Source organism: Pyrgilauda ruficollis, unplaced genomic scaffold (assembly GCF_017590135.1).
Source record: "Pyrgilauda ruficollis isolate IOZ18807 unplaced genomic scaffold, ASM1759013v1 scaffold145, whole genome shotgun sequence".
Classification (NCBI taxonomy): Eukaryota; Metazoa; Chordata; class Aves; order Passeriformes; family Passeridae; genus Pyrgilauda; species Pyrgilauda ruficollis.
Window position 1 is genome coordinate 150758 of NW_024513099.1, and position 25274 is coordinate 176031.

General features: G+C 36.8%; 1 protein-coding gene across 1 annotated transcript; it reads right to left on the minus strand.

Annotated features, from left to right (window-relative positions):
* Positions 1-787: 787 nt before the first annotated feature.
* On the minus strand, positions 788-25227 carry CEP43 (centrosomal protein 43). Its single transcript, XM_041460575.1, has 11 exons — positions 24911-25227; positions 16432-16485; positions 14518-14572; positions 13794-13882; positions 11705-11839; positions 8384-8601; positions 5648-5757; positions 5016-5084; positions 4333-4372; positions 3585-3678; positions 788-3119 (listed from the first exon to the last, which is right to left on the minus strand). Exons 1-11 carry the CDS (start codon positions 24998-25000, stop codon positions 3045-3047), a joined length of 1029 nt encoding a protein of 342 aa, XP_041316509.1. The 5' UTR covers positions 25001-25227; the 3' UTR covers positions 788-3044.
* Between the last annotated feature and the right edge of the window lie 47 nt (positions 25228-25274).

Consider the following 25274-nt stretch of genomic DNA (forward strand, 5'->3'; position numbering starts at 1 on the left):
CTGCAGAAAAGCATCACTTACAAGGAAATATTTTATGAGATGTGTTGTAGTTTTCCATTTAACTTAAAAAGAGATGGAACGTAGCAATTTCACAAAAAAAATAAAAGGTATCATTTTTATAATCCAGCCTTATTACAAGAGCCATGTTAGTGCTATGCAACTGTCAGTCACAGTCTAGTTTTTACTTCTGAAAAACCATGGAATTTATTAAAAAAATTACAGAGAGCATTTAACAAAATACAGTATTTCTAACCAGACCTAGTTGATACAGAACTGCACAGAGCAGTCATCAGTGTCCCTCTCCAACACTTGCTTCTCTGCTCACAGAAATCTTCCCATCTTTTTATTACAGGGCTCTGGTTGTCAATTCTAACATCTGAGGTGAGGTACTCAACTACGTTGGTCCTTCTGGGAGAAGTCTATGTGAAATACTAAACAATATGGTTTGAAATATACAGTGAAACAAGCATTCAAGAGAGTTTAACTTGTCACTTACGTTCAAATACCTCTAACAGTGGTAAACGACCCAATCAAGATTGCTGGGTTTCTTTCTTTTGTTGAATCATAAACCTTCTGACAACTTGGGCTGATACCACTAATGTAATTCTGTCAAGTCTTAACCAGATTCATCATCAGGAATTGCAAGATCCTTTGGGTTAAAAAGGATTCTCAATTGCAGACTGGACTATAAAAAACGTATTTTTCATAAAAACCCCTCAAATCCCATAGAGCTTTCTTAATTTATTTAAATGTTAAGATTTCTGGTTCAACAAGTCTCAAAACATGATTTAGCCAGCACAATAGCTTTATTCTACAATTTGAATTATTATACACAATTCAGTAAAAGTTCACAGGAGGAACAGCATGGAGATGTACCTCTTTTTGGTATTTCCTTCAATTAGAGCCAAAGTGCAAGGTCTCCAACTAATGCCCAAAGGTAAGAACAATACTTGGCTGTTAACACAAGTCATGTTAACACTTAAAATATCTAATTAGTTAATGAAAAGGCCACATCTTCAAATGCAATTAGAAGTATTTTAATAAACTTTTGGTTTCTTTTGGTAAGATAAATCACCACATATCCTACAGCTAACAGGTAATGGAACATCATGTTTTCCCAAGGCATGTAAGAAAGCAAACAACACTGCCTCTGCATTATTCCATACACCTTAAAAATGCACGCCAAAAGCAACTGTTTATGTGAAATTTTATTCCTTCAGACATGCTGATACTATTCTTAAGAAAAAATAAAGGAAAAAAGAATGGAAAAAAGTCCAATCCAAACTTTTCCATATACATTATCTTGAGGCACAGGTTCCCCTACCCTCAGACAAATTTTTTACACATGCTATATCATATGTTACAGCATTGTTCCTATTTGAAGTTATGGCACATTGACTTCCTGGGGTGAAAAAAATTCTCCTCTGTGTTCAGCTACTACAATATGGCACAAAGTTAAAAGTTAACACCATAACTAAATACTTTTTTGTATTTAGTTATGCTTTTTTTGCTGGCTATTTTTGGGGTGCACATAAATAAAAGGCACACTTTTGCTGTCTCTTCTCAAATCATTCATGTAATGTACAAGCCTAACTTCCCAGCACTGCTCCAGGCCTGCTGGACCAGTGCAAAAAAATATTTAAGTCAGCTTCTAGTGATAGTAGTATCTTCATATGTTTAACCAATGGCTTTAGTTTAGCATGCTACTTCCACTATGGTGACTACTGATAACAGGCCAACAGTGCTCCTGAAAAAGAAAATTACAAATCCTCAAAAAAAGAAAATGAAGATAAAAATAAAATTATTTATATTCACTTACATGTCTGTTATCCAGATGTGTTCACAATGTTCAGAAAGTGCACATTTTGAAGTCTTGTTTCAGTATTACAAATGTCCAAATTTGTCCATTACAAATGACCTACACACTACAGCAGTGCCACTTGCAACAGTATCACTGAAGAACTGTCACCCTTGCCACCACTGACCCTGTTCTGCAAGAGCATCATGAAAATACAAGAATTTGCTCTTAGCTAGCACTTGGTGTCCATAATGTCTTCAGTATTTTTAAATATTTGCATTGAACTTTGTACAGCAGTCAGAATCTGAAAAGCAGAAGTTTAGTAGTTTCACTTTTTGGCGCTCATTTTTACTTAAAATATTTCCAAGAATGAAAGTGATCTTACAGCACATGAAGAACCCTCAAAAATAAAAGCTCCACTAAGTATTACACACTGTTAAAAACTTACCCCATAAGATTTAGTTACTGATTTGTGAATCATTACAAAATTACTTTTCATGATTTAGCAACAGATAACATTGATGAAATTATCATATATAGAAACAGCTTAGGTCTTAACATCAATGGTTTGACAAACATATTTAAACAAGAATAATCTGGCTTAAGACTAGTCCTAAATTTAGTTCCTAAATACAGCGAAATTTAGGTTTAAGAGTTTAGATACTCTCAATTTAACATGCTTTTTAAAAAGGTAAAGTCCAATTTTCAGAGGAGTCTGTAAAAGAGCAGTTTCAAGCAAGTCTGGAGTAATTACGTATTTTGGCTAGAGTTACCATAAATATGGACTACATGCTGACTTGACAAGGTTGTGTTAAAAGAAGTGTGAGTTGAACCACTACCTTCGAAGGTTCTTGCTTTGGTTATCTTTAAAAAGAATCTGACTGTTAAAATAACAGTGCAAGTTCACGATAAAGCCACATGCTGCTTTCTCAATGTTCTCTTACCAATTGGTTTTTATTATGTCCACTGCCAGCAATGGACATTCAGCTTGGAAAATTCACCTCCTTCTGTGAAAGGTTTGGCTTAATCAAATGAAGAAAGTAATTCTGATATCAGACTCAAATGGGAACACACTATTTAGTCTAGTTCTTGTTCAGAATATTTAAAAATCTTCTTCACCTACAGTATTTTTAAAACACAAGGCACAAATAGGGAGTGGACATTCCAGCAAAAGGTGATTGTCTGAAATTAATAGTCCACAGCAGTCTTCTAGTCCAGCACAATGAAAGATCTTTGCTGTCCAATTCTATGCCACGTCCTCTAGATAATCTGCAACGTCGCTTAACTGAGAAATGGTAAGGTCTTGTGTGATGCTTTCGACCTAGAAAAGAAACAGAAATAAAACTGTAAACTCAGAAATCACAAAAACAGTAAGTACTATGTCATGCTTTCATGTGCTTTCATATACCTTTTGGCCTTAAGCTCTTTCAATGAGATTACACAATCCTTTACGAGGTACCAGACAGATCCTGAGACACTGGGATAAACCTTTGTATGCTGGACACTGAACAAGCTTCAAATACATTTTACACACCTAGAAAGGCACAGTGAGTTGTACTACTGCACAACTGTTGCAGTGTTTTTGTTTTGTTGGGATTTTGTTAATCAATATAGCACCTAACTTAGCAAGGATACTAGGCATAAAATCCAGAATGTAATGAATAACAGACCTTAACATACAACCTAGGAACTAAGGGTAACAGCATGTTACTTCACAGCAGGTTTGAAAAAAAGTCAAGACAAGATCAAAAGAATATAAAAAGCAACAATTTAAAAATAATCATACTTTATCACTGGCATTTGACTCTTCTGTTCCCACAGAAATTTCATCTATTTCTTCACCGATACTGATGTCACTTTTTTCCGAGCGATGACTCGTACTAAAAAGAAAGCAAACCATAAGCACAGAAATAAGACTTCCTTATCAAACATCTAGGCGTGACATTTAATTTTTGCCGGACATTTGACTGAAATTGCACTTTCTAGCAAATTAGATGTGAAGTTACTTTAAACTTCATAACAACTAAAGGCTTTCTACCTAAACGAAGCCATAATAAATGCTGAGAAATACTTAGGCCTCTATCATGCAATTTACAACACCAATACCTTCACATCATAAGCAGGAGGTTGTTAAATATTTATTACCAACTACTCATGATACCTTATTTTACAATTGAATATCTCAGCATCCAATGTAATTATTGACTAATTGCATTAATTGCTAAAACATCTTTAAATGCATGGTTCAGGAAGAAAAACCAAACCTCAAACCCCTTCCAAAAACACCCAACATAGTATCATGCTGACATTAGCAGTTTAAGGAACTCATTATCCCTATACAAAAAGAGATATTGTTTTGCTGTTTTTTAACTGATAATTAATCTATTAAAATAGCAAACTGAAGTTAAAAGGGGGTCAGAAATACTGACAGATCTCAGTGATAGTGACCGTATTATAAAACAATTCAAATATGCTAGTGGATATGCTTATACTGCATAAAGTACTACCCTACTGAGGAATGATCCTTCTCTTACCTGTTGAAATCATCAGCATATTCATCATCATCTCCATTTCCTAAATAAGATTTAAAAGCTATTAATCAAACAAGTTTTCTCTTCAGGAAACACAAAACCCCCCCAATCTATTCCTGCACCAAAATACATGGTTTGATGACCAGCAAAAGTGGGAGTAGATTAAATTACTTACACGGATTAGGAAGACGAGTTATGTTTGCCATAACATAAATACTAAAATACTAAATACTAAATACTAAAATACTAGACAGCTCTATTTTGAGAGAATTCTTCCATCACACCTTCTTCAGAGGTGAGGAGGACCACTAAATATGCCACTGAAAAGCAATAATACTTGCCAGGCTATCTTTTACCAAAAATATAAACCCGCTCTTTTTTTAGAAACCTTAACAACAAAATTCATCACTTGGTATTAGTAAATGCATGCACAGAATTCATAAAATTTTTGCTCCATGTTTAAAATATTAACACACACGACACCAGTTTTTCACTTTTCTGGATTTCTTAAGATTACATCTTGCTTTTAACTATATTAAGCTTCACAATCTATGTTAAACAGAATAATGTAAGTAAAAACTGATGTTCAATATGTGTATTTGAGTTTCTCAGATTCCTTTAAGAAGCTGGGCCAGAATTTTTCAGTTATGGCCAACGAAAAATATCAGAGTTTAGCAGTTACTTGCCTAATTCTAGTGATCCTAGCTTTGCATTCACCAACCGCAGGTCTTTTAAAACAGAGTTTCTATCCAAATCTGTAAACAAAAGCACTTTTATCAGAAATTTGACTTGTCACTCATTAGTAAGATCCCACTTACACATACAAACTAACCATTTATAACACCTGTTCTTTTATATCAACCTTGTGCACTTTTATAGCATAGTACAGCAATATCATACTATATTTTCACAGTTGAACTCTGATAACTTTTAAAAACTTGAGGAGTAAACAGGAATAATCTCCCACTTCTCAGGGATTTACAACATGAAAGCAAACACCTCTAAAGAACTGGTACAAATAATTTAATATAATACAAAGGAATAAGCCAATTTCAGTTTAAAACTGAGCAGCAGAATTATATACTCCTTTATATACAGACAAAAAAGGGATGTAGATAAGTATTTCATGCTCCAAAGCATAAAATGCCCCAGTGGTACCAGACTATATCCAAACCGTCAGTATGCCATCACTCGCTAAGAAAGCACTGACTGTAAAGCACAACCAGAAGGGGGCCACATATGCTATCATTTTTCCATCTAAACGTGTACAGAAATAACTTCTATAATCATCAAAACACAAAAAAATATGAAAACTTACTATCAGACTCCTTTAGCAAATGTGCACCAGTCAGAGAGCTTAACCCACTTTTTAGAGCCGGTGCATCAGAAAGGGATGCTAGACCACCTGCTTTATTAGCCTCAGTTTTCCTGTAAAAAGCAAATAAATAAGTACTCCACTCCCAATAACAGCTGTAAAATATGCATCATTACTTTATTTTCTATTATTAAATTGTCATCAAACTAAAACAGCAATACCACAGCAAAAAAGAGCAAGGAAAAGGTCTATTCACTCTGCAACCTTAAAAGGAGTAGGCAGTTCACTGGCACAAGTGTCAACCACAACACTGAATGAGAAAGCCACTTTCTCACCCATGCAAAGACTTCCACCTATCTTCTCCCACAGACAGAGCACCTTCATCAGCATCACTATTTATGTCTAGGGGCCTTTCATCATCACCACATGTAAATGCAGCCAAAAGAAAAAAGATTCAGACATAAATCAGTACTTCAGTTTGTTTTACATCTTAAAGAGATTACATCTGATGAAGCTATTAATTCTAAGAGCAGTCATTTCACAGAATGAAAACCTCTTGGTTATAGGAAGCTAGATCTCACCACATGTTAAAGTCCATTTGGCTACTACCTAGTTCAAAAGGATCTGAACTTGCAAATAAAGGATGAATAAACACAAATTAAAAGAAATCAAGATTTTCACATTTAGTATTGCCAGAACTTTTTGCTATTTTGATTCCATTCCTATTAATAATGGGCATAATTTAATCACTCATCATATCTAGACCACCAAAATATGAAGTGTAACATTACACGTTAAAGTGCTTCAAAATTTTCAACAAGGTGTCAGAGACCTAGAGATAGTAAGTGCCTGGATCATCTCTCACACTGTCATTAGCAACTGTTTGCTCTGAACCCATCTTAAATGAATGGGCAAGATTTCCATAAGGAAATTACCTTTTTGCAAAGAAAGCAATGCTGGCAGTGGTCCTGCTTATTTACCCCTTAGGACTCCAGCATAACGGCAGAAAGTACCACAAAGGGGATTCTATGTGAAGAATATGGGGGGTTTTTTGCCCTCTAGAAAAGTTGTCAGGAAGGTAAAAACGAGCTGTGTGAGCACACACAGCTCAGCTACAAATTCTAGCTCATTTGTTGGTAACACATTCAGCACATGTTATCATGGGATGTTACTGGAATAGCTGCATCACAGTAACATTATGTGCTACAAAATACTACTTGTGGACTGTGACTCTACTACAGACAGACATAATCTGGAAGCAATTTTATCTGTAGGGAGTTTCTCTACTAGGAAAACAAATCCTTACTTTACTAAATAATTAGTCTGTTTTTTGGATTGTCTTTTAGAGAAATCTAGTTTACCCAGTTTCAAAGAAAACTTCCCTTGCTGTCACATGAAAATGCTCAAAAAATAAGAAATTAGTAAATATTATTATGCAAAAGTTTTTACAGACTTTTCTAATTTACCCAACTTACCATTTAGACTACCTGCTACAATGGTTACTTTGGTTAAAGGCTAAACAAGCTCTCGAGTAAGGAGGAGTAAATGCATTCAGATGCAGTTTTAATCTTGATATTAACAATGAGAAAATAAATACTACAATAGGGTTAGTTGTAACACACAATATTTTCCAGAGTATAACCACTGCTCTTTGAGGGAAAAAGAAGTCCACTCCAATGAAAAACATCCAACAAAAACTGTATTATAAATAATCTTTCACAAAGAGTCCATTAATTTATTAGAGAGAAACCTGGTTTACCTGGCATAATTACTTTTTGCTCTACCAGAAGGATCCTATTCTAAGACTAAGCATCTACTGCAGGAGTAATACAAAAAACCTTATGCTGCTCCGCCCACTATCAGCATAGCGGGGGAAAAGTCAACTGCCAAACCGAATTAGAAGTGATCCTGCAACCTCTTCTTAATGTCTGCTAAACTGGAGCAATTCTCTGATTACTTGAGCACAGCAAAGAAAACCATGAAATGATCCTGCAGCATTGCTCAATACAGTGATATCTAAGCTAGGCTTCAAGATAACTCAACATGACAACACAAAGATAATGTTTTCAGTTTTATAACAAAGGTGCTGTATAGTTCAGTCACTAGTTCTTGTTTCAAATGGCATTTTTCAGTCATCAGACTCTACAGATGAACAATAAAAAATGTGCTTTGCTGCATCTGCAAAACTGGCACATGCAGAAGTAACAACACTTCACTGAAAACACAAAAGGTGTTGCAATGTAAAGAGAAAATCCTCTGCTGTAAGGAAACTTTCCTTATTATTACAGTCTGTGGCGCCTCTTTAGAGTGTTTTTTGTATTCCTTACAAAGTTGTACCAATATTTAATTCACTGTCCCTGTCACTGTCCAATTCCTTTAGTATAGATCACCACTGCAGCTCTGTTGCAAGAAGAAACACTGATGTCTGTGCCTCATACATGTTCATTCCACCAAAGAAACAGGCTGGGGACATTAGAAACCCTAACTGAAGCACCTTAAAGTGATACAGGTTTTTCCACTCATACTACATCCAAGAGATCCCAGAGGACACTGCACATAGTGTAGAACAGAATCATGGAATAGGACAAAATCTGAGACGTGAATATTTTGGAAACAAAATGTTCCAGATCTGAACACTTACAAAAGCAGATAATCAAATAACTAATAGCTCTCAAAGGTCCGAAAGCATACAGAGGACAAAATAAACCATGTATTAAGAAGAACATCTATGTTACTTACCAGCCATAAGTTCTTTCTGGTTTGGGTACAGGGTCATCAAAGAAAGAATCTCCCACTACATCATCTTCATCCATAACTGGATCACTTTTTTCTTTGGTATTCAAGTCTTTGCTTTCTAGTTGAGGATCTAGTTTTGTTTCATTAGGCAGAAAATCAATACTTCTTTTGCTTGCTTCCACTGATGAGACACTTGTATCACTCTGAGTGTTTTCAGCCGCCTTGAACGATAAAGGCAGGAGTAAGTACTTATGTCACATAATACTCTAGTGTATATATAAATGCACAACATAGAACATAGACCTAGCATCACTTCTTAAAACATTACCTCAAATTCCTGAAAAGTACTAGCAAGTTCATTAGTATCATGAAGAATCACACCAGAAAAATGTTGTTTTATCACTCTATAAAGTCTTCTTTATTGCTGCTGCCATTAAAATCTTTTGTTTCATCCTGTGCATTCCTATGCTATCTACATCACTTCTATTATAAAAGTAGTTTTAAAATATCTTGGTAATCAAATAAAGAAATCTACAGACAGACTGATTTTTACACTTTATTCATGTTATTTTGCAACATCTCTACAAACAAAGTTTCTTAGTTATAGCCACTGTCTTCAAAAGAAATCAATTTAAACCCATGAAAATTACTCTAAATTCCCTATTAAATGGTAATGTCTGCAATATAGTATCAGGTTTTAAAGTAATAAGCATAAGAAAACTGGAGTTACTGACACATTCTCTCAAATACTAAAACCAAAAATGACAAAAGCGAGACTTTAAAAGTACGTAATTTTCAGTCATCTTCTCATGCTTATGGCTCACTCAAAGTCTGGAACGTAAGGACAATTCCATGTGCAACCTTTCACATCAAGTCACACAACTCAAGCTGTAACTTAACATGGCTTTGTGGCCCGAACAACAATATTCTAATTTACCTAGACAATCAAGGTGCTGAGAAAGAAAAATGTTTTCATATTATTACCTAGCAAGGAGTACCACTATTTTTACTTTCTCCTAGACTTATTAAAATTAAGCCAATAAAAGATTTATTACATTAGCTTCCTTTCTACACACGAACAGCAGCACAGTTTTGAAACGAAACAAAGAGTATTATTTAATCCAGATAGTCAATATGTATGCAAGTTGTACTGTCTAAAGTATTTTTTATCAGTCATTAACTTTCGTTCAGAAGGCTGAAGCTAAATTTTCAAGCTAAAGGCCATGAAAGTTAAAATTACCTTGGTAGGTCTTTTTCATACCAAGGCTATTTTATCTCAGTCACAGAACCACATTCAATTGCTGGCAGTAGCTCAGTTTTTCTAGGGCAGGAAAAAGTACTTAAACCCACAAGTGGTAGTAATAAAAATATTTTCATTTCCTATCCAGAGGAAGAGAATTTGTTTTGAAAATTAAGAGCTTGATGATAGCCTGGCTACAATAAAAGGGAAGCTACACCTACTTTTCTGTTCTGGGGCCTGTACTATGTCATGCCAGTAAAGTATAAGCACAACAGCTCATCTTTTCTTGGAATCATAGTTAAAGTTTTGCTGAGTGGAATAAATATATGCAAATTGCAGACCACTTAAGTGAATGCTGTAGTTTCACAGGAGTAATATGCTGTCATATCTGCAGTTTCATAGGAGTTCTCTCTTTTACTTATCTCACATATGTTACAAAGCTTTTTATTATATATAATCTTACTTTATTTGGTATAGATTGTGCACTTGACCGTCCATCAGATGATTTTGACGTGGGGCACTGGCTGTCACTTAGAACTGAAGCCACCTAAGAAGTTTCAAATAAGCACTTACTAAAACTTATATTTAATTTTGTAATAACTGGAACTGGTGAGGTTGCATCTCAATTACTGCATTCAGTTTTGGGTCCCTCCCATTAGAAAAGATATTGAGGTATTGGAATACGTCCAGAGAAGGGCAATGGGACTCATGAAGGATCTAGAAAACATGTCCTAAAAGGAACAGCTGAGGTAGCTGGTCTAAACAAGAGGAGGCTCAGGGGGGATGTAGTGAGGTGGGGACCAGACTCTTCTACTGTGCCTGCAGTGAGAGGTCTAGAGGAAATGGCCTTAAGATGAGACAGGGGATTCAGATTACATGTTAGAAAAAAATGTTTCACTGTTACAATGGTCAGGCATTGGAACAGGCTACCCAGAGGGGTGGTGGAGTCGCCATCCTTGGAAGTGTTCAAGACGCATTGGATCTGGTGCTCGGTGCTGTGGGTTAGGGGTTACAGTGATGATTCTATGCTGATGCTTGAACTGGATGATCTTTCAATGGTCTCTTTCAATCTCAATGATTCTCTGATCCTATGATAATTGCATCCAACAAGAAAGAAGGCTACCCTCACTTGGACAGTATGCAAATCTTGACACTGGAAAGACAGCTGAGGGCAGTACTAGGGAAAACTGGGAAGTTATAGTCACACACAGTACGGAAATCACAGAGTGAGGAGATCCAGGAGGGGCTCTCCCTTCTAAATTGCACTACAGGATTTGACTCCAATACACTGCTGGCACGTGAACCTCAGCAAGTCATTTAAACACCCTCCAATACAGTGGGACTGCTCAGTGGAGTCCCCATAATAGGACATGCCCAGACCGGCAGGCACAAGGGTCTTGGCTTTCCTGGGGCATTCCCAGATGGATCAAATACAAGGGCTCAAGGAAATCCTACTTTCATGTGACAGAAAATTGCTATGTTAAGAAGTCTATGACAACTACTCCTGAATTTAAGCTTTCTTTGGGACACTGAATACATCCTGGGTGTAGAGACCTTTCTTTCAAGTCACAATCAAATGCTATTTGTTGGGTTTAATTCACTTAATCAACATATTTATTATCTATTCCATTCAAGTACTACTGTCATTGCCTTCAAATAGTTCAATACTTTGATATATTTAATTTTAAGTACATAAGTTTTCAGTAGAGCTTTAAAGCTTTTGACAAAATTCATTCAAGGCTTTTCAGGTCATATTAAAATTAGAAGTATGCCAAGAAAAACAGGAATAGATAACAGTGTTATCAAACCACACCAGAAATGAGAAAGTAAGTGACACAGTGTTCTGTGCCATTTATCTAGATTCACTCTATGCTACTATGTTGTAGCAGAATATTGATAAAGAGTCCTAGGGTGGTATTAAAAGTAATATTCATAAAGTTTATCTCTCATCTCTCTGATTAAGTTGAAGGCATAATATAATAAAGACCTGAAACAGTACAATAGCCAAGTGTTCATAATTTCAGTTTATTTTTCATCATTAAAAAAAAATATAAAGAAAGAAATTTCAATTTAATATTACTTACTTCTCCACCACCTGAAGTCTTTTTCTGCTGACACTTCCTAACAACCTCCAGCAACAGGGGGCCACCCAAAGTACCTTCTGTTTCTGTAATTCCCAAATCTCGAGCTAAGTTTTCTCGACCATCAAGGCCATTTAGCTGGGGGGACAACAGAAGAAAAAAAGAATCACAACATTGAAATAACTGTCAGAAAACAAAAGACATATTTTATAATACAAAAGTCTTATTTAACACAGCTCTACCTGAACAAAACAGTGATTATTTATGTTGTCTTGTGGCTGGTGGACTAAAATAATAAAAATCATAGAATGACTCAAGTTGGAAAAGACCCTTAAGATCATCAAGTCCACCACTACACCATGCCCCTAAGAGCCACATCTCCACCTCTTTTACATACCATCTATTGCATAATTTACTTCTGATCTGTACCTGAACTTGCTGCAGATCATGCAAAATTATTTTAAATAAGCAAGAAGCCATCATTAGCATGCTTTGGGATTTAAGAATTTATATGGCCAAATTACTTTAGCCTATCACATTTAAAAGTGTATCCAAGGACACCCAGCCAGTGGTCCCAGCAAATTCATGGATGATAGGGAGTCACCATTCCTGTGCATACAGAACTACGCTCGCACAGGTCAACACTTACTTTCAAGTCTCTGTTTCACATGAAAAAGTACAAGGGTTTGGACAGAAAAAGGGATGAAAGCAATTTGGTATCATCCAAAAAACCCTACCAAAAAACCCCACCAACACTTTTTCAAACTGAACTTCACACAATAGGAGAAGCAGAATGCTACAGCAAACCCAGGCTGGTTAGCACAGCCCCAGATGGCAACACTGCAAAGGACACCAGTTCATCTTGATCTTTTATGACCATATAGTGACACTTCCTATCAGAACACAGGTCTAGCAAATATTGATGTGAGCCATCACTAGCCAAGCACACTGGACAAAGAGACAGTACAAGTAACTACTCAGAGACAGAGGCTAGTAGAAACAGACAAAGTCAAATCTTTCAGAACCCTACACAGCAGTCTTGGCCAGCTCACTTAATTTTGGCCAAATTTCCTTTATGATTTGCAATAGGTAAAATGGACACATTTATTGGAAAACAGAAGGGGGTGTTTCGAAGAGTATATTATGCCTTTACAATGGAAATGAAGCACTGCTCCCCAAGTGAGTGGCAACACAACACTAAGTGTGGCTGGTTTTATATGTTTTTATTTGGTAGCATGAACATGAATCTTTGTACAGATGTTTTCCAGTAATAACTTAGCAACTAATTTGGCTAAGGATATTTGGCAAAGAACAAAGTTGTATGGGATTTTCTTTGAACAAGCTCCTAAAAAGAAACATGAATTTCTGAATAATAGAAGTCAAATGACTGATTGATTTGAAGAAATTGGATTTTTAATATATTAACTATTTAACCCAACTTCAAGAAAAAGTACTTGAGATATAATGAGAAATTCTGCAGTGAAATGAAACTGCTTCAAACCCAAAATTATTATTAAAACCTTTGTATCATAAAAAGAGACAAAGATTGTGAAAACCCTCTAATTCAGTACCTGAAACCTTAAAGCAATCAGCTGGGCCACATAATCACTGTAGGTCTCTCCCAACTGAAATATTCTATTCAATCGCTTTTTTGTCAAGTATATCTGCACAAAGTCCTTTGTGTCGCTGAAATTTCTTTCTGAGTAAATGACTGACATTATTTTAGTTTTCATTATTTTAGTTTTCAACAATATTAACTTAACATTATGACATAGTAGAGTTAGTGGCAAAACATGTTGCAGTGGTATGCAGGATTCATATACCATTATATGATTCCACAAAAATTATCAGCTTGATAATTCAAAATGAAATTACTATCTAGCATTGATTTTGATAAGAGAAATATTCATATTAGCCCACTTTCCTGAAAAATGTATTTGCATGACACTAAGCACCTATTACAGACAAAACATAAAATACCACATGTTTAATAAAAGCAAGTGGTTTAAATAAATCTGCCATAGCTTCTGCATTCATTGCCACGCACTTCAAACAGTGAGGACTGCATACAAACAAAACCAGTCTATCTTACTGTGCTTGATTCAGGCTGAAAAACAGCTAAAGTAAAATCAAGATTGAAAAACCGTAGAAATTCTGCAACAAGACCTGCTACCAAGCGACCTAAAAAGAAGATGAGAAGAGTTAAAATACATCAGACAGAAAAACAAATCTTATTTCAAAGATTTAACAGTAACACCAGCACACATGGCTTCAGTATGGACATAGTTTAAAACATTCAGCAAACCACCACCTCACAGCAAGTTTGTATACCATCTCCCTAATTTTGAATTGGCCATCATATAAAAATCATTTAAGCCAGTAATACTGCAAGAGCTTTACAGACTGCTTACAAAATTACAAAATATGCAGCATTTTTTAAACAATTCAACTGTTTTAAAAACATCATTTTGGCATTTGTCATATATGCGCATTCACTCCTCTACCTCTACTCTTCGTTTTCACTGGTTATTGTTTCTATTGGTCTAGAATGTCTCTGAGTTAGCACAACCATAAGGCATTGTGAAATATTAACTTCAAAGCCTTAATCACCTTAATTAAAAATATAACTTCAGCAATATTAACTTTAAAAAGTATAGATTTAATTCTATTGTGAATGAGTAGTAATTAGGACATCTGAAAGGAACAAAAGCATACTTAAGGTAATGGAGACTGCGCTGTTAATAAGATTTGAAGATTTAATCCTTTGTCTCCTATTTTTATTATCAGGAGAAGTATATACTAAACAAAGAACTTACCATCCTTTGTACCTAAAAAACTTTTCAAGCTTTCATTTACCAGAGGTGCTTTGTTCTGTCAAAAAGCAAAAACCAAACAGCAATTAACGTCATCTACATGCTAGCAAGACACAGAAAACCACAGAAAGCCAGTGTTTTGGTGTACTCTGCTGCACAATGACACCCTACCCATGCAATTCACTTCTTAAAATTCTACCTTTGTATGAATTATATAACTACAAGTAAAAGTTACTTAGCAATAAATTTATTTAGGCAAATTAAATTTGTCCCAGAGCTAAAGTAATTTCACCAAAATTCTTAATACTGATTTTTATTTATCTAATGACTGAAGAGGTAAGCTAAGCAGGTAACTTCCCGTGTTGCTCCTCCAATATAGCGCAAAGTATAAGACAATTCAGTCCAGCATTTTGAAAATTGGAAATTTGCAAATCTTCCAGATGAAATGTGGAATATGCTAATTATTAGAACACAAATCAATACTTATCTTATATGAATCAAAACACCTTTGAAGATATTATGAAAAATGATTTTTCTCCCTTGTTAGATTTGCCCTCTTCAATTTTTAAACAGAAATAAATCAATATGCTATGTCTGGGTTTGTCAAAATCATTCTGGGATTTTTCAAAACAAATTCTAAATGCCACTCCTAAGATGGAATGCATATCCTGGGTAAGAAAAGGATCAGTAATAGGCATTTATCACTACAGTTTGCAAATACTAACACACAAGAAAGTGCTACCTGAAAAAAGGAAGTCTTGCTTAATATTTTAGAATTCAGAGTCATGGTAAATATTAATATGTCACCAGTGTCAGCAGTGTAAATTTAAAATATCATGATACATGTAAGCTTTTTGAGAAATGGTGAGCTGAAATGTACTGCAGCAAATCTCTCTTCCCATTACTTGAACTATTGCTATTACTCTCCAGGTAGTGTGGGAGGTTGTACTCTGGGTTCTCTATAATATCCTGAAGCTTCCCATAAAGAGACGGCACTTTTCTTCTATATTACTCTTCTACCACATCTTCTTCAGCTATCTTATGTTAAATTTCTGTAATATGGAATCTCATATCATAGAATAACTACTTCCCATCCTTACTAACATCCCAATATTGTCTGTTTCAGTTAAGCATTTTTTTCAGAAAGAGCTCAACCATCTAACCAGTAGAGGAATAGAACAGTTTTCCATTCCTCTCCTTTTGAAGCAGAGAGGCTGGACGTATAGCACTCTCTACTTCCCAATTCTAGAAAAAGGAAAGACAGAGGAAATGAAGCAAAGTCAGCAATAGAAGTCACAGAACTAGTATCTGTGTACCACAGCAGTACTCTTATGCAACCACGTATCAGTATCTCACTCTTTAATATTAATGTATTGCAGAGGTGTCAGTACCTAGTCCATCTCATTATTAAGAATTCATCCTTAAGTGTTAAAGCAAATTATCCTGAAGCAAGCCTACAACATCTTTATGGGAAATACCATAAGCATTATTGGCATTTTACTGGACTAAACTGCTTTTGAAATACACTTGTCAAGACATCCCAGTAAATATATTTTCAATTTCAAAAGAAATTATTCTGATTTGATAAAATCTTGATCAGCCAAGTAGATATCTTTTTTAGAAGATGTATTTGATGAAGAAAACATTTAGCTACTTTGGTCAACTGGACAGAAGCCATATAAACCTAGCAGAGACAGACACTTAAAATTATAATTTCAAAAGGCTATTTAACAATTCCTATTTTTAAACATCAGGAAACATCCTGATAGTCCTGTTTTGTGTTCTTTATACATCTTATACAGAAATACATCTTTTTATCTTGTTACATTTCACAAATAGAAAGTATTAAAGCTATTGTATTTAATTCTACACAAAGGATGTTTTTTCTTTCTGATTTGTTTTTTAAGGTTCTCTTACCTCTACTTTCTCTTGTTCTTCTAATGCCAAAAACACAGCTGCTCGTAACTCTGCCTGCCAAACAAAAACCAAAACAAACAGTATTTCTACAAGCACTTTCTTTCCTAAACAAATAGGATGCAAAGAGCTAGCAAGTAGCTTTACAGCTATTTGTTTCTCCTCAAGCAACTTGGCATGGACTGTAATGTATATCAGTGCAATTAAAGCACTTAAGATTACAGGCAATGTTACTTGAGGCAGAGAAATAATAGTTTCCATTCTGAGAACAAGGCACGGGGCAGCATCATTTGATACAAGACTTCCTAAATTATTTCTTTGTACATAAAATGATTCCAAAGTACCTAAATTATCTACTAGTTTCTTTGACAGTTAAACATCCATCTCATTCAGGCAGCTCCAAAACACCTACCCTTCATTTACAATTCACTCAGGAAATATGAACAAATAAGCCATAATAACCCATTAAAAACTATACATTAAGATACACAAATTGCTATGATTTCTTGTCAGAATACACTCAAAGCCCCAGAATTTCTCAAGGAAAAGAATGTGATCACAGTCATTCAAATACTCCTGGTAGTAATGGTTTACCTACCTGATTCTTAATGTATTATTATAAAGAACCAGAATTCTTCTAAGGACTACTCTGAATATTGAAGCTTAAGCCTTGCCCACTTGTAAAAATTTTTTGTAAGCACTACAATTCTTCTACTTTGACTGAACGTGTCAAATGGACAACATACATTTTGAAATAAGTCAGCAGATAACACTGCAGTAATAAACTAGAAAAGACAGCATATTAAAGTTTTCTCCACAGGAAAAAAAAAAAAAAAAAAAAAAACCACACCCAACACAAACCAGAATTTAAAAGAGAAATTTCTTTCCATAACTAGGAATAAGACCAATACAAATAATGTCTGGACATTCTCATATATATTACAAGAGGTTACAAAACATGAAGTAACTGGTCCCTCCCACCAAAAAAATAGAACCAAAAGGAAATGCCCACCCATAAAAAACCCAACAAAGCAAAAAACACCAAACCCCACCAAACAAAAAAACAACCCACCCAAAAAACAACCAAACAAAAAAACACAAAACCAAACACCTCTCATGGGAAAAACAAACACTTCTTTTTTTTTAAGGAAACTCCTCTTTGGACACCTTATTGAAAGACAAAAAATAATGCAAAAAAGCTAAAAGGATTCTCACCAAAAGAAGAGTAAAACACAACAATTATATGCAATGGTCATACTGACACTGCAATCACATTTTTTTAGTTGCTCAGATACAGTATACAATCAGAAAATCCTCTTATAAGCAATTAACTTAAATATTATTCTTACAAAATCAGTTTCATTTAACTTTGCAACCAGCAGCTAATAACTTATTTATTTAGTTTTACCTCACTAAGATAAACATGAAAGCAAGGCTTTCTTTGTCACTCAGGTCACAGAAATCAAATATATTTACATAATAGGATAATAAAAATAACAAAGTTCAAAATAAAACACACCAGCCAATGCACGTGGGTAGGGGCAAACCCCCCTAAGGGTCTGGATCATGGGACTGGATATATTGCCAGTGGCCAGTACATCAGCCACTCTAGAATCTGACCTGTTTTGAGATTCTGGAACAATATCAAACTGTCACTTTTTTTTTTTTTTCACTTAACTGGGATTGTATGCCTGCTCCACTCGCTGAGGTCCAACCCACTGGCTTTTGGTTACTAACAGAGCTGCTTTTCTCCCTCTTATCTATTTAATGACACATGGTCAATTTCTCTCAGATGCTGCCATTCCCCATGAATAGCTTTAGGTCCACCTTTATTTACTTTAGTGCCAATTAATAAACTTAAGGTCAGGAGCTGACCACCAGAAGATAATGCCACTGGTATTTATACCTCCCTTTAGCTTACCTGCATCAGCTAAAATACCACCCTAAAGCCTTTCCACAGACACATGGCCCTGCAATCAACCCTCTAACCCTGCAAGCATCACAATGTTTGAAGTTACATGTTCCTGTACTATCCCCACAAGGACAGTTTACACTACTACAGCAACACACTGACCTTCATCCTTTGTGGTGGGTACTGCTCAGATCATAGCACAATATTCTCAAAATATCATCTCAATAAATTTAGACAAAGAACCACACACTAGAATTTGTGTGAAGTTAAAGCAGTAATTCTCAACTTCATGCAGAAGAAAGTAAAAAGCAACAATAACAAAGCTGGGGCCAATGGAATAATCACCCTACTACAAGATGAATCATACTACACCAACAGGATGGACAATGTCATATAGACTTTTTAGGACCTAAGGCTAGTCCTAGAGCATTTGAGCAGCAGAGACTGAGATCACCATCATCAGGTATGGCCACAGTGCTCCTACCAGCAGATATGAAGGTTATAACTACACAGATTAATCCACTTACAGGGTCCTTCTCACACTTCTTTTGTTTTTAATGGATTTTGTTTTTAATAAACAGATTGCATTTCTCTTTGCCCTAGCACCCTTTGGCACTAGTCCAATATGTGTCCCATACATCGTTACAATCTACTCTTGTCATTTTCATCATTTCGCTATTCCACGCTGCCTCATTCTGCTAGCAGAATTCAACACAATCCAAATACACTGTGAAGAATTTTATTCACTGTCTAGTAGTAAAGCAGACCAAAGCTTAATATTCTAATTCCCCACCCACACCCTAAGTCTTCAATAAAACAGGGTTATGTCAACAGAGACAGATGTTGATGAGTAAGTGTCTACCACTTCTACACCCATCAAGCCTACAGACTTCTTTTTCATACTGTGAAAGATACCCATTCTCTTCTATCCCTAAGAAGTTTTATCAGGCAAGAGCTCATGTCAAAGAAACAGCAATTTGGTTTCACTGAACTTGGCTAAACAAGTAAGGCTATCATTGTATGTAACAAATACTCTCTGTGTTAGAGAAATGTATGGGTCAGTGTTTTGAAACAAAAATTTTCCCTTTTCCTCCCAGACATTTACAGCTCATTAGACAACACTGGTTTTTATTGATTGTTATTGTACTATAAATCAGAAATTAAAGTCTATGAAAGAAAGCATGTTTTCTGCACTGAATTACAGTATCCCTCTTTAGAAACTGGGTAAATTTACCCTATTCCAAATAGAGACCATTATGCATGTACCCTAAGGACTGTCCATGGAAACAGTTCCCTCAATCTGCAGCTCCCTGGAAAAGAGCATAACAGTCCTTACGATCTCAAGAGCTCCCCAAACACACTTTTTAGGCGGCATCTCAAAAATTGCCTATCTAATTTGGAAATATACTTTTAACAGGAAGACCACAAGCACCTACATTAAAAAGGTTATTGGTCTGACTTAGCACTATGCTTGTAACGCTATCCACAGCATCTGACATAGCAGATACTGGATGAAAAGTGAAAGGATAAGACAGAGACCAGTCAGGACTGAATGATTACCTCTAACCACCTCCTAATTGCAGACTCCAACATGTATAATATTTAGCAAGTCCATGGAATTTCTGGTGTTGTGGGTTTGGTTCTTTTTTTTCCTGCCTAACATCAGAAAATGCTTTACTGCAGGACAGCAAGAGTAGTAACAAGTATTCCCTGAAGAACAAGTCTAAAGCTCCCCAAACAATTCTTAATTTGGGGGGGGGGGGGGGGGGGGCGGGGGGGGTGTGTTGGTTTGTTTGTTTGTTTTTTTCTGGTAGTATTTGTCTTTGATTGTGCTAGAATAGATTTGTCCAGGACTTGTAAAAAAGAGATGTGATTTTTCTAAGACAAAACTTGAGACGGTATTTTCCAACAGGAAAATACTTGTAAACTTCAAACACATTCTTACACCTCAAAGCATGTAGGCACATCAGTGGCTAAGGTGATTTCTTATCATAAGCACAAACTCTGGATATGTCTTGCTCCTTGCATTCTGTATCCTGTGTACAGCTACACAATTCACCTTCAATCCCAATATCCCAACACCTTCCAAAGAGACCTCATCAAAATATTTTTTTCCTATCAAACTTTATCTATATTTTCTACTGCTGGGGCAATATTTCATATGAATGAGCAGTGGTTTCCCAGCACTGATCTCCAAATGCTGTGGAATACTAGGTAAAAAAGTGGAAACTTTAGCTTCATAAACTGCTTTGTACCTATAGCACCGTAGAATATTACATTGTCTGCTAGCTAACAAAGCCTTGCTGTCTGCTTCGTGCATCTCTCAACATTTCTACAAACCCTTAGAGTTCTGCAGCTTTTGCAGAGGAAGTCCTGGGCTTCTTTTTTCAACCAAGACTCATTAGCAGAAACCATAATATAAATTTCAGCCTGCCAAATGCATATGTTACCACTCTTCTCAACACACTTCAGCAAGGTGAACACAGTTTCTGAAGCCATACAGGCAGAGTAGTGTATTCCCTAAGTAACAAGGGGTAGGTAGGCAAGTTCAGCAAGTGCCAATACAGGAGACCCTTCAGAGATCTGCAATGGGTCAGCTGGAGGTGCAAAATCTCCTGCAAGCTTGCGCTCACAAGATGTGCATCAGAGGATGCTGTGGTTAAATATGTGGTTTAGGGAAGTGAAATTATTAAAGTAATGCGTAAAATTTCTCAGAGACCTTCCAGCTAAAGCACAGGAATGTGTCACTCCCATCTGCTCCAGCACTGTGGAACAGTCCTATGCATGCCCAAGAATAAACAATCTCTTGCATTTGTAAAATGTAATGGAACATGGGCACTTCATGCACAACTTTCAGTATCTCCACTTCCTAACTCCAAAACAACTGTCATACACCTTGGTAGACAGACAGCAGATGCATTGCTCTGGAAAGAGACATGGCAGAACATTGAGCTGTTTAACCGCTGGTGATCAACCCAGGCTAAAACTCTGTGTGCACCAGGATAAAACACCTTTCCCAGTCTACATGCATCACAAATCCAAGGCTGGTGTCAAACCACAACCAGGAACATCTCTACCAACATTAATCAGTAATACCCTCCCTGTAATCTCCATCTGCAAAATCTGTAAAGGTTCTCATCCTTGAGCATATTGAGGGTATGATCTCCACCACTGCCTGCCAAACTGGAATCTTGGCTAAGTGACATAAAGGAGTGATTGTGCACACATAAACCCCTAGACATAAACAAAGTCCTGGACTAGGAGTGGAACCAGTCATACTTAGACTACTTCCTGAGAATATGATGAGGACCACATTGACATTTAAATGTTGAATTTCAGTTAGTTTATTTGAAATAATTAAAAATGATTTTATTTTACTTGAATTATAAAACTAAAAAGAAATAGATATTAAGTTAACTTTCTGATATAAACTGCTTCAAAAAAACAACACACCACAACATGCAGAAAACAGCAGGTTACACTGCAGTGCACAGCATGCTCATCGTGACAGATGACATTTTTTTTTCCAAGACATTTACAAGCACTGTTCATTACTGTACATGGATCAAAGATGCAAAAGCAAACAGGACAATTTTAACTGACCTGTACAAATGCTCATATTAAAAAATTGAACTTTTATCCTCTCTAACATCACGCCATCTGCCCATACCTCAGCTGTCCAGGTTTTGAAGCAAATTAGTAAGAAATTATCAGTATCACCTGGCAAAAAGCTTTATTAGGCATATTACATTAGTGATACTAACTCCCCTCACATAACTGTAGCAACAGCAAGTTCCAGAGAAGATGCAAAATTCAGGTAATATACATTTAAATGATTCCAAAGCAAGAGATTAAAATATATAAACTAAAACAAAATAAGATAACAAAGAAACACATAAGAAGCATAATGGCTCCTCTTGCTCAGATGATGACAGCTTCCCTAGGAGAAAGATCACATTCTCTTCAAGACAGAACTCTCTATTTGTACACTATCACACAGAAACAGTGATAATTTTCACTGAAATACAAATATCTACAGTTATATTGTGTGTTTACAGAATTCATTAGAAAGTTGTTTCATTCATCAGACTTATTCCAATGATCAACAAACTATATATAGTATACATCTGTACTATATAAATTTATGCGTGTGTGTATACATACACACACATATTTTAGAGATAAATATACAGGAAATTCTCAACTGCAAGCTGTAAATAAATTTATACAACTTCCAGTTTTCACAATATTACTTTACTAATTACTTCAGTGCTCAAACTTTAAGACAAATACAAAAATTATGAACAGATTTTTAAAATATCATAAGTAAATTTTTTCAGCTAAATAATTTACATTAACACCAATGCACCCAAGAAATTAATCTCAAAATAAGAATAAACTAATAAACCGCAAGGCATTATAAAATCGTCTCTTATTAGAGAACTAAATTATGACAATAATTTTCTTTCTGAAAATTACTCTCATTATGTTACAAAATGTGTGACACCCTGATACATTCCATCCACTGAAATAATTCCCCTTGAATTCTAACCCTTCCAGTGCCTCATACTAATGCAGCTATACACTGACCACATATTTTTCTCCTTAATGTAGCTACTTCAATAAATCACAAATACTTTATTATAGCTTTCTAGCTTCATTCATCTTGAAAAATGGTCAGTTCTCATTCTAAAGTATGAAACAAGCATCAGTTGTCACATGTAAATGTTCAGTTCTACCAGATAATACAAAAATACTGACACATAATAGATAAGCACTATTGAATAAAATCAAATTTAACTAATTTTAATAAAAGGATGACTGCAACTTTTTTTAATGGATGGTATAATCTGATTTCAATTAAAAGGTGACAGTTTAAGAAGCCCTGTTCAATCTTAATTCTTCCAGCAACAGGGTTTTGTCAAGTAATAGTAGAACAAAATCTCTGTGTCATTAACACTGCCAAACAACACTCAAACTCACATGCCAATTAAGGCTTACAGCTAAGAAAAAAAACCACCATGAGATCTCCAAGTCAAAAGCCTTAGTCATAAGCATACCAGTTATTAAACAGTAAAACCTTGTATTAAGGAGAGACATAATCTGGCAAGGAGGCTACATTTTGTATTTTTCTAAGTCATTTGCTAATTTGCCATAACGGCAGTTTACACAGTATTGGATACCGCACGCTCTAAGCATTACAGAACAGTGAATTACAATAAATTTGTTCACATAAAACTCAGTAGACTGGCAACCACAGTACGGAATTTTACATACTACACAAAGGTAGGAATTAAGAAATTCTGGTTCACGAGCTCAATGTGACCCAATTGCCATGCTTTTTTAATTACAATTTTACTATCCCCATACTTGGATTGTTTAATAGTAGGTGAGTGGTTAACAGGTGACCCAAAAGGCCTATCTGACATCTATTAGAAAAGCCTCACTACTCAGAACACAGTTACTTGAGCTAGAATCTTCATTCTCTTACAGAACTTAAATAACAATCATCCATTTGAAAGGGATGAACAATGTGGTTTTGCATATTATTTTCCTGAAAAGTATGACTAGTTCAAAATACAGTAAACTTGAAAGTACATATACAAAGATGCTCTCACTTCCATAAACCACTTCAGTTGTTGAACTGTTCTTGAAATATCAGCAATGACCTCTGGAGACTTAGAACGGCACTGTGGATAAACACTACCATCCCTCATCTGAAAGCTACACTTCATTTCTCCTCTAGCCTTGAAGGAAACCCATTTATTTTTAGCCTTCCGTACCTGTGTTGCTCTCTATTATACACAATAATTATTGCTGAAAGCTTTTAATTTGAACAAGAATCCACGGAATCAATTTTCCTACGCTTTCTGACACAAGCTCAGGCTGCACTACTGACTCAGTAGTACGTGCACTCCACTATCTTCTGTGTATTTTCTTAACATAGCGCTATTTGCACCCTGTAAGCAGGCAGCATCCCCCGAGAGTTTCCAAACTTAGCAAGCCTTCAAGGCACAACTGAAGCAATCCACACTCAAGAAGATTAAGTGCTTAAATAGCGACCCACAACAACTCCCGCTTGAAATTTTCAGTAAAGGCTTTCGGTATCGAAGCAGGGATCAACTTCACCCACCCCGTCTCGCACCACGCTGCTGCCCATTGCTTCCAGCCAGTCTGGCGGCAGCAAGGGAGCTCTTGCGGCCACACGCTACCGGAGAGCGAACGCGCGCAGCCGGGGCCGGGCTCCCCGCGGCGGCCCCGCGCTCCCCTCGCTCTGCCCGCTCGGGGGATCCCGAATTCCCGCGGCCGCGGGGCAGCGCCGTGCGATGGTCAGGCCCCGGACCCTCGCACCAGCTCCACCACGAGCAGCCGGGGAACACCACGGGAAAGCAGGCGCCACCACCAGGCCGCGACGCCGAGGGAGCTCTCCAGACGGGCACACCGGCTGCAAGCAGGAGTGAGAGGGGACGAAGCACGGGAAGCCTCAGTCCTCCCACACTCCGCAGGGCCGCGAAGCGCCGCCAGCGCCAGCCAACGCTCCCCGCCGGCGAGAGGCTCTTCTTCTCCCACCTTAATCTTATTGAGTACCCCGCTGCTCTCCAGCGTCTGCACCAGCAGGTCCCGCAGCTCCGTGTCCTCCTCCGCCGCCGCGGCCGCCATCTTGCTTCTCCCTGACAACCGCCCAAACCGCGCTAGCGGTGGGACTGGCGCGGCAGATTCGTCGGCGCCGGAGGCACCAGCCTAGGGTGGACCCGAGGGAACGGAGCGGATAGGGCCGGTGGCCGCCCTCGGCACCGCCCTGAGAGGGGACGCAGAGAGACCGCGGCTATCCAGCGCTTTTGCCGCCCGCTGAGCCTGGAAACTGCGGCGGCGAACGGGCAGCGCGGGCGGCGGGCGGGAAGTTCAAAGCGGGGGGGGGGGTTCTCATTCTAAA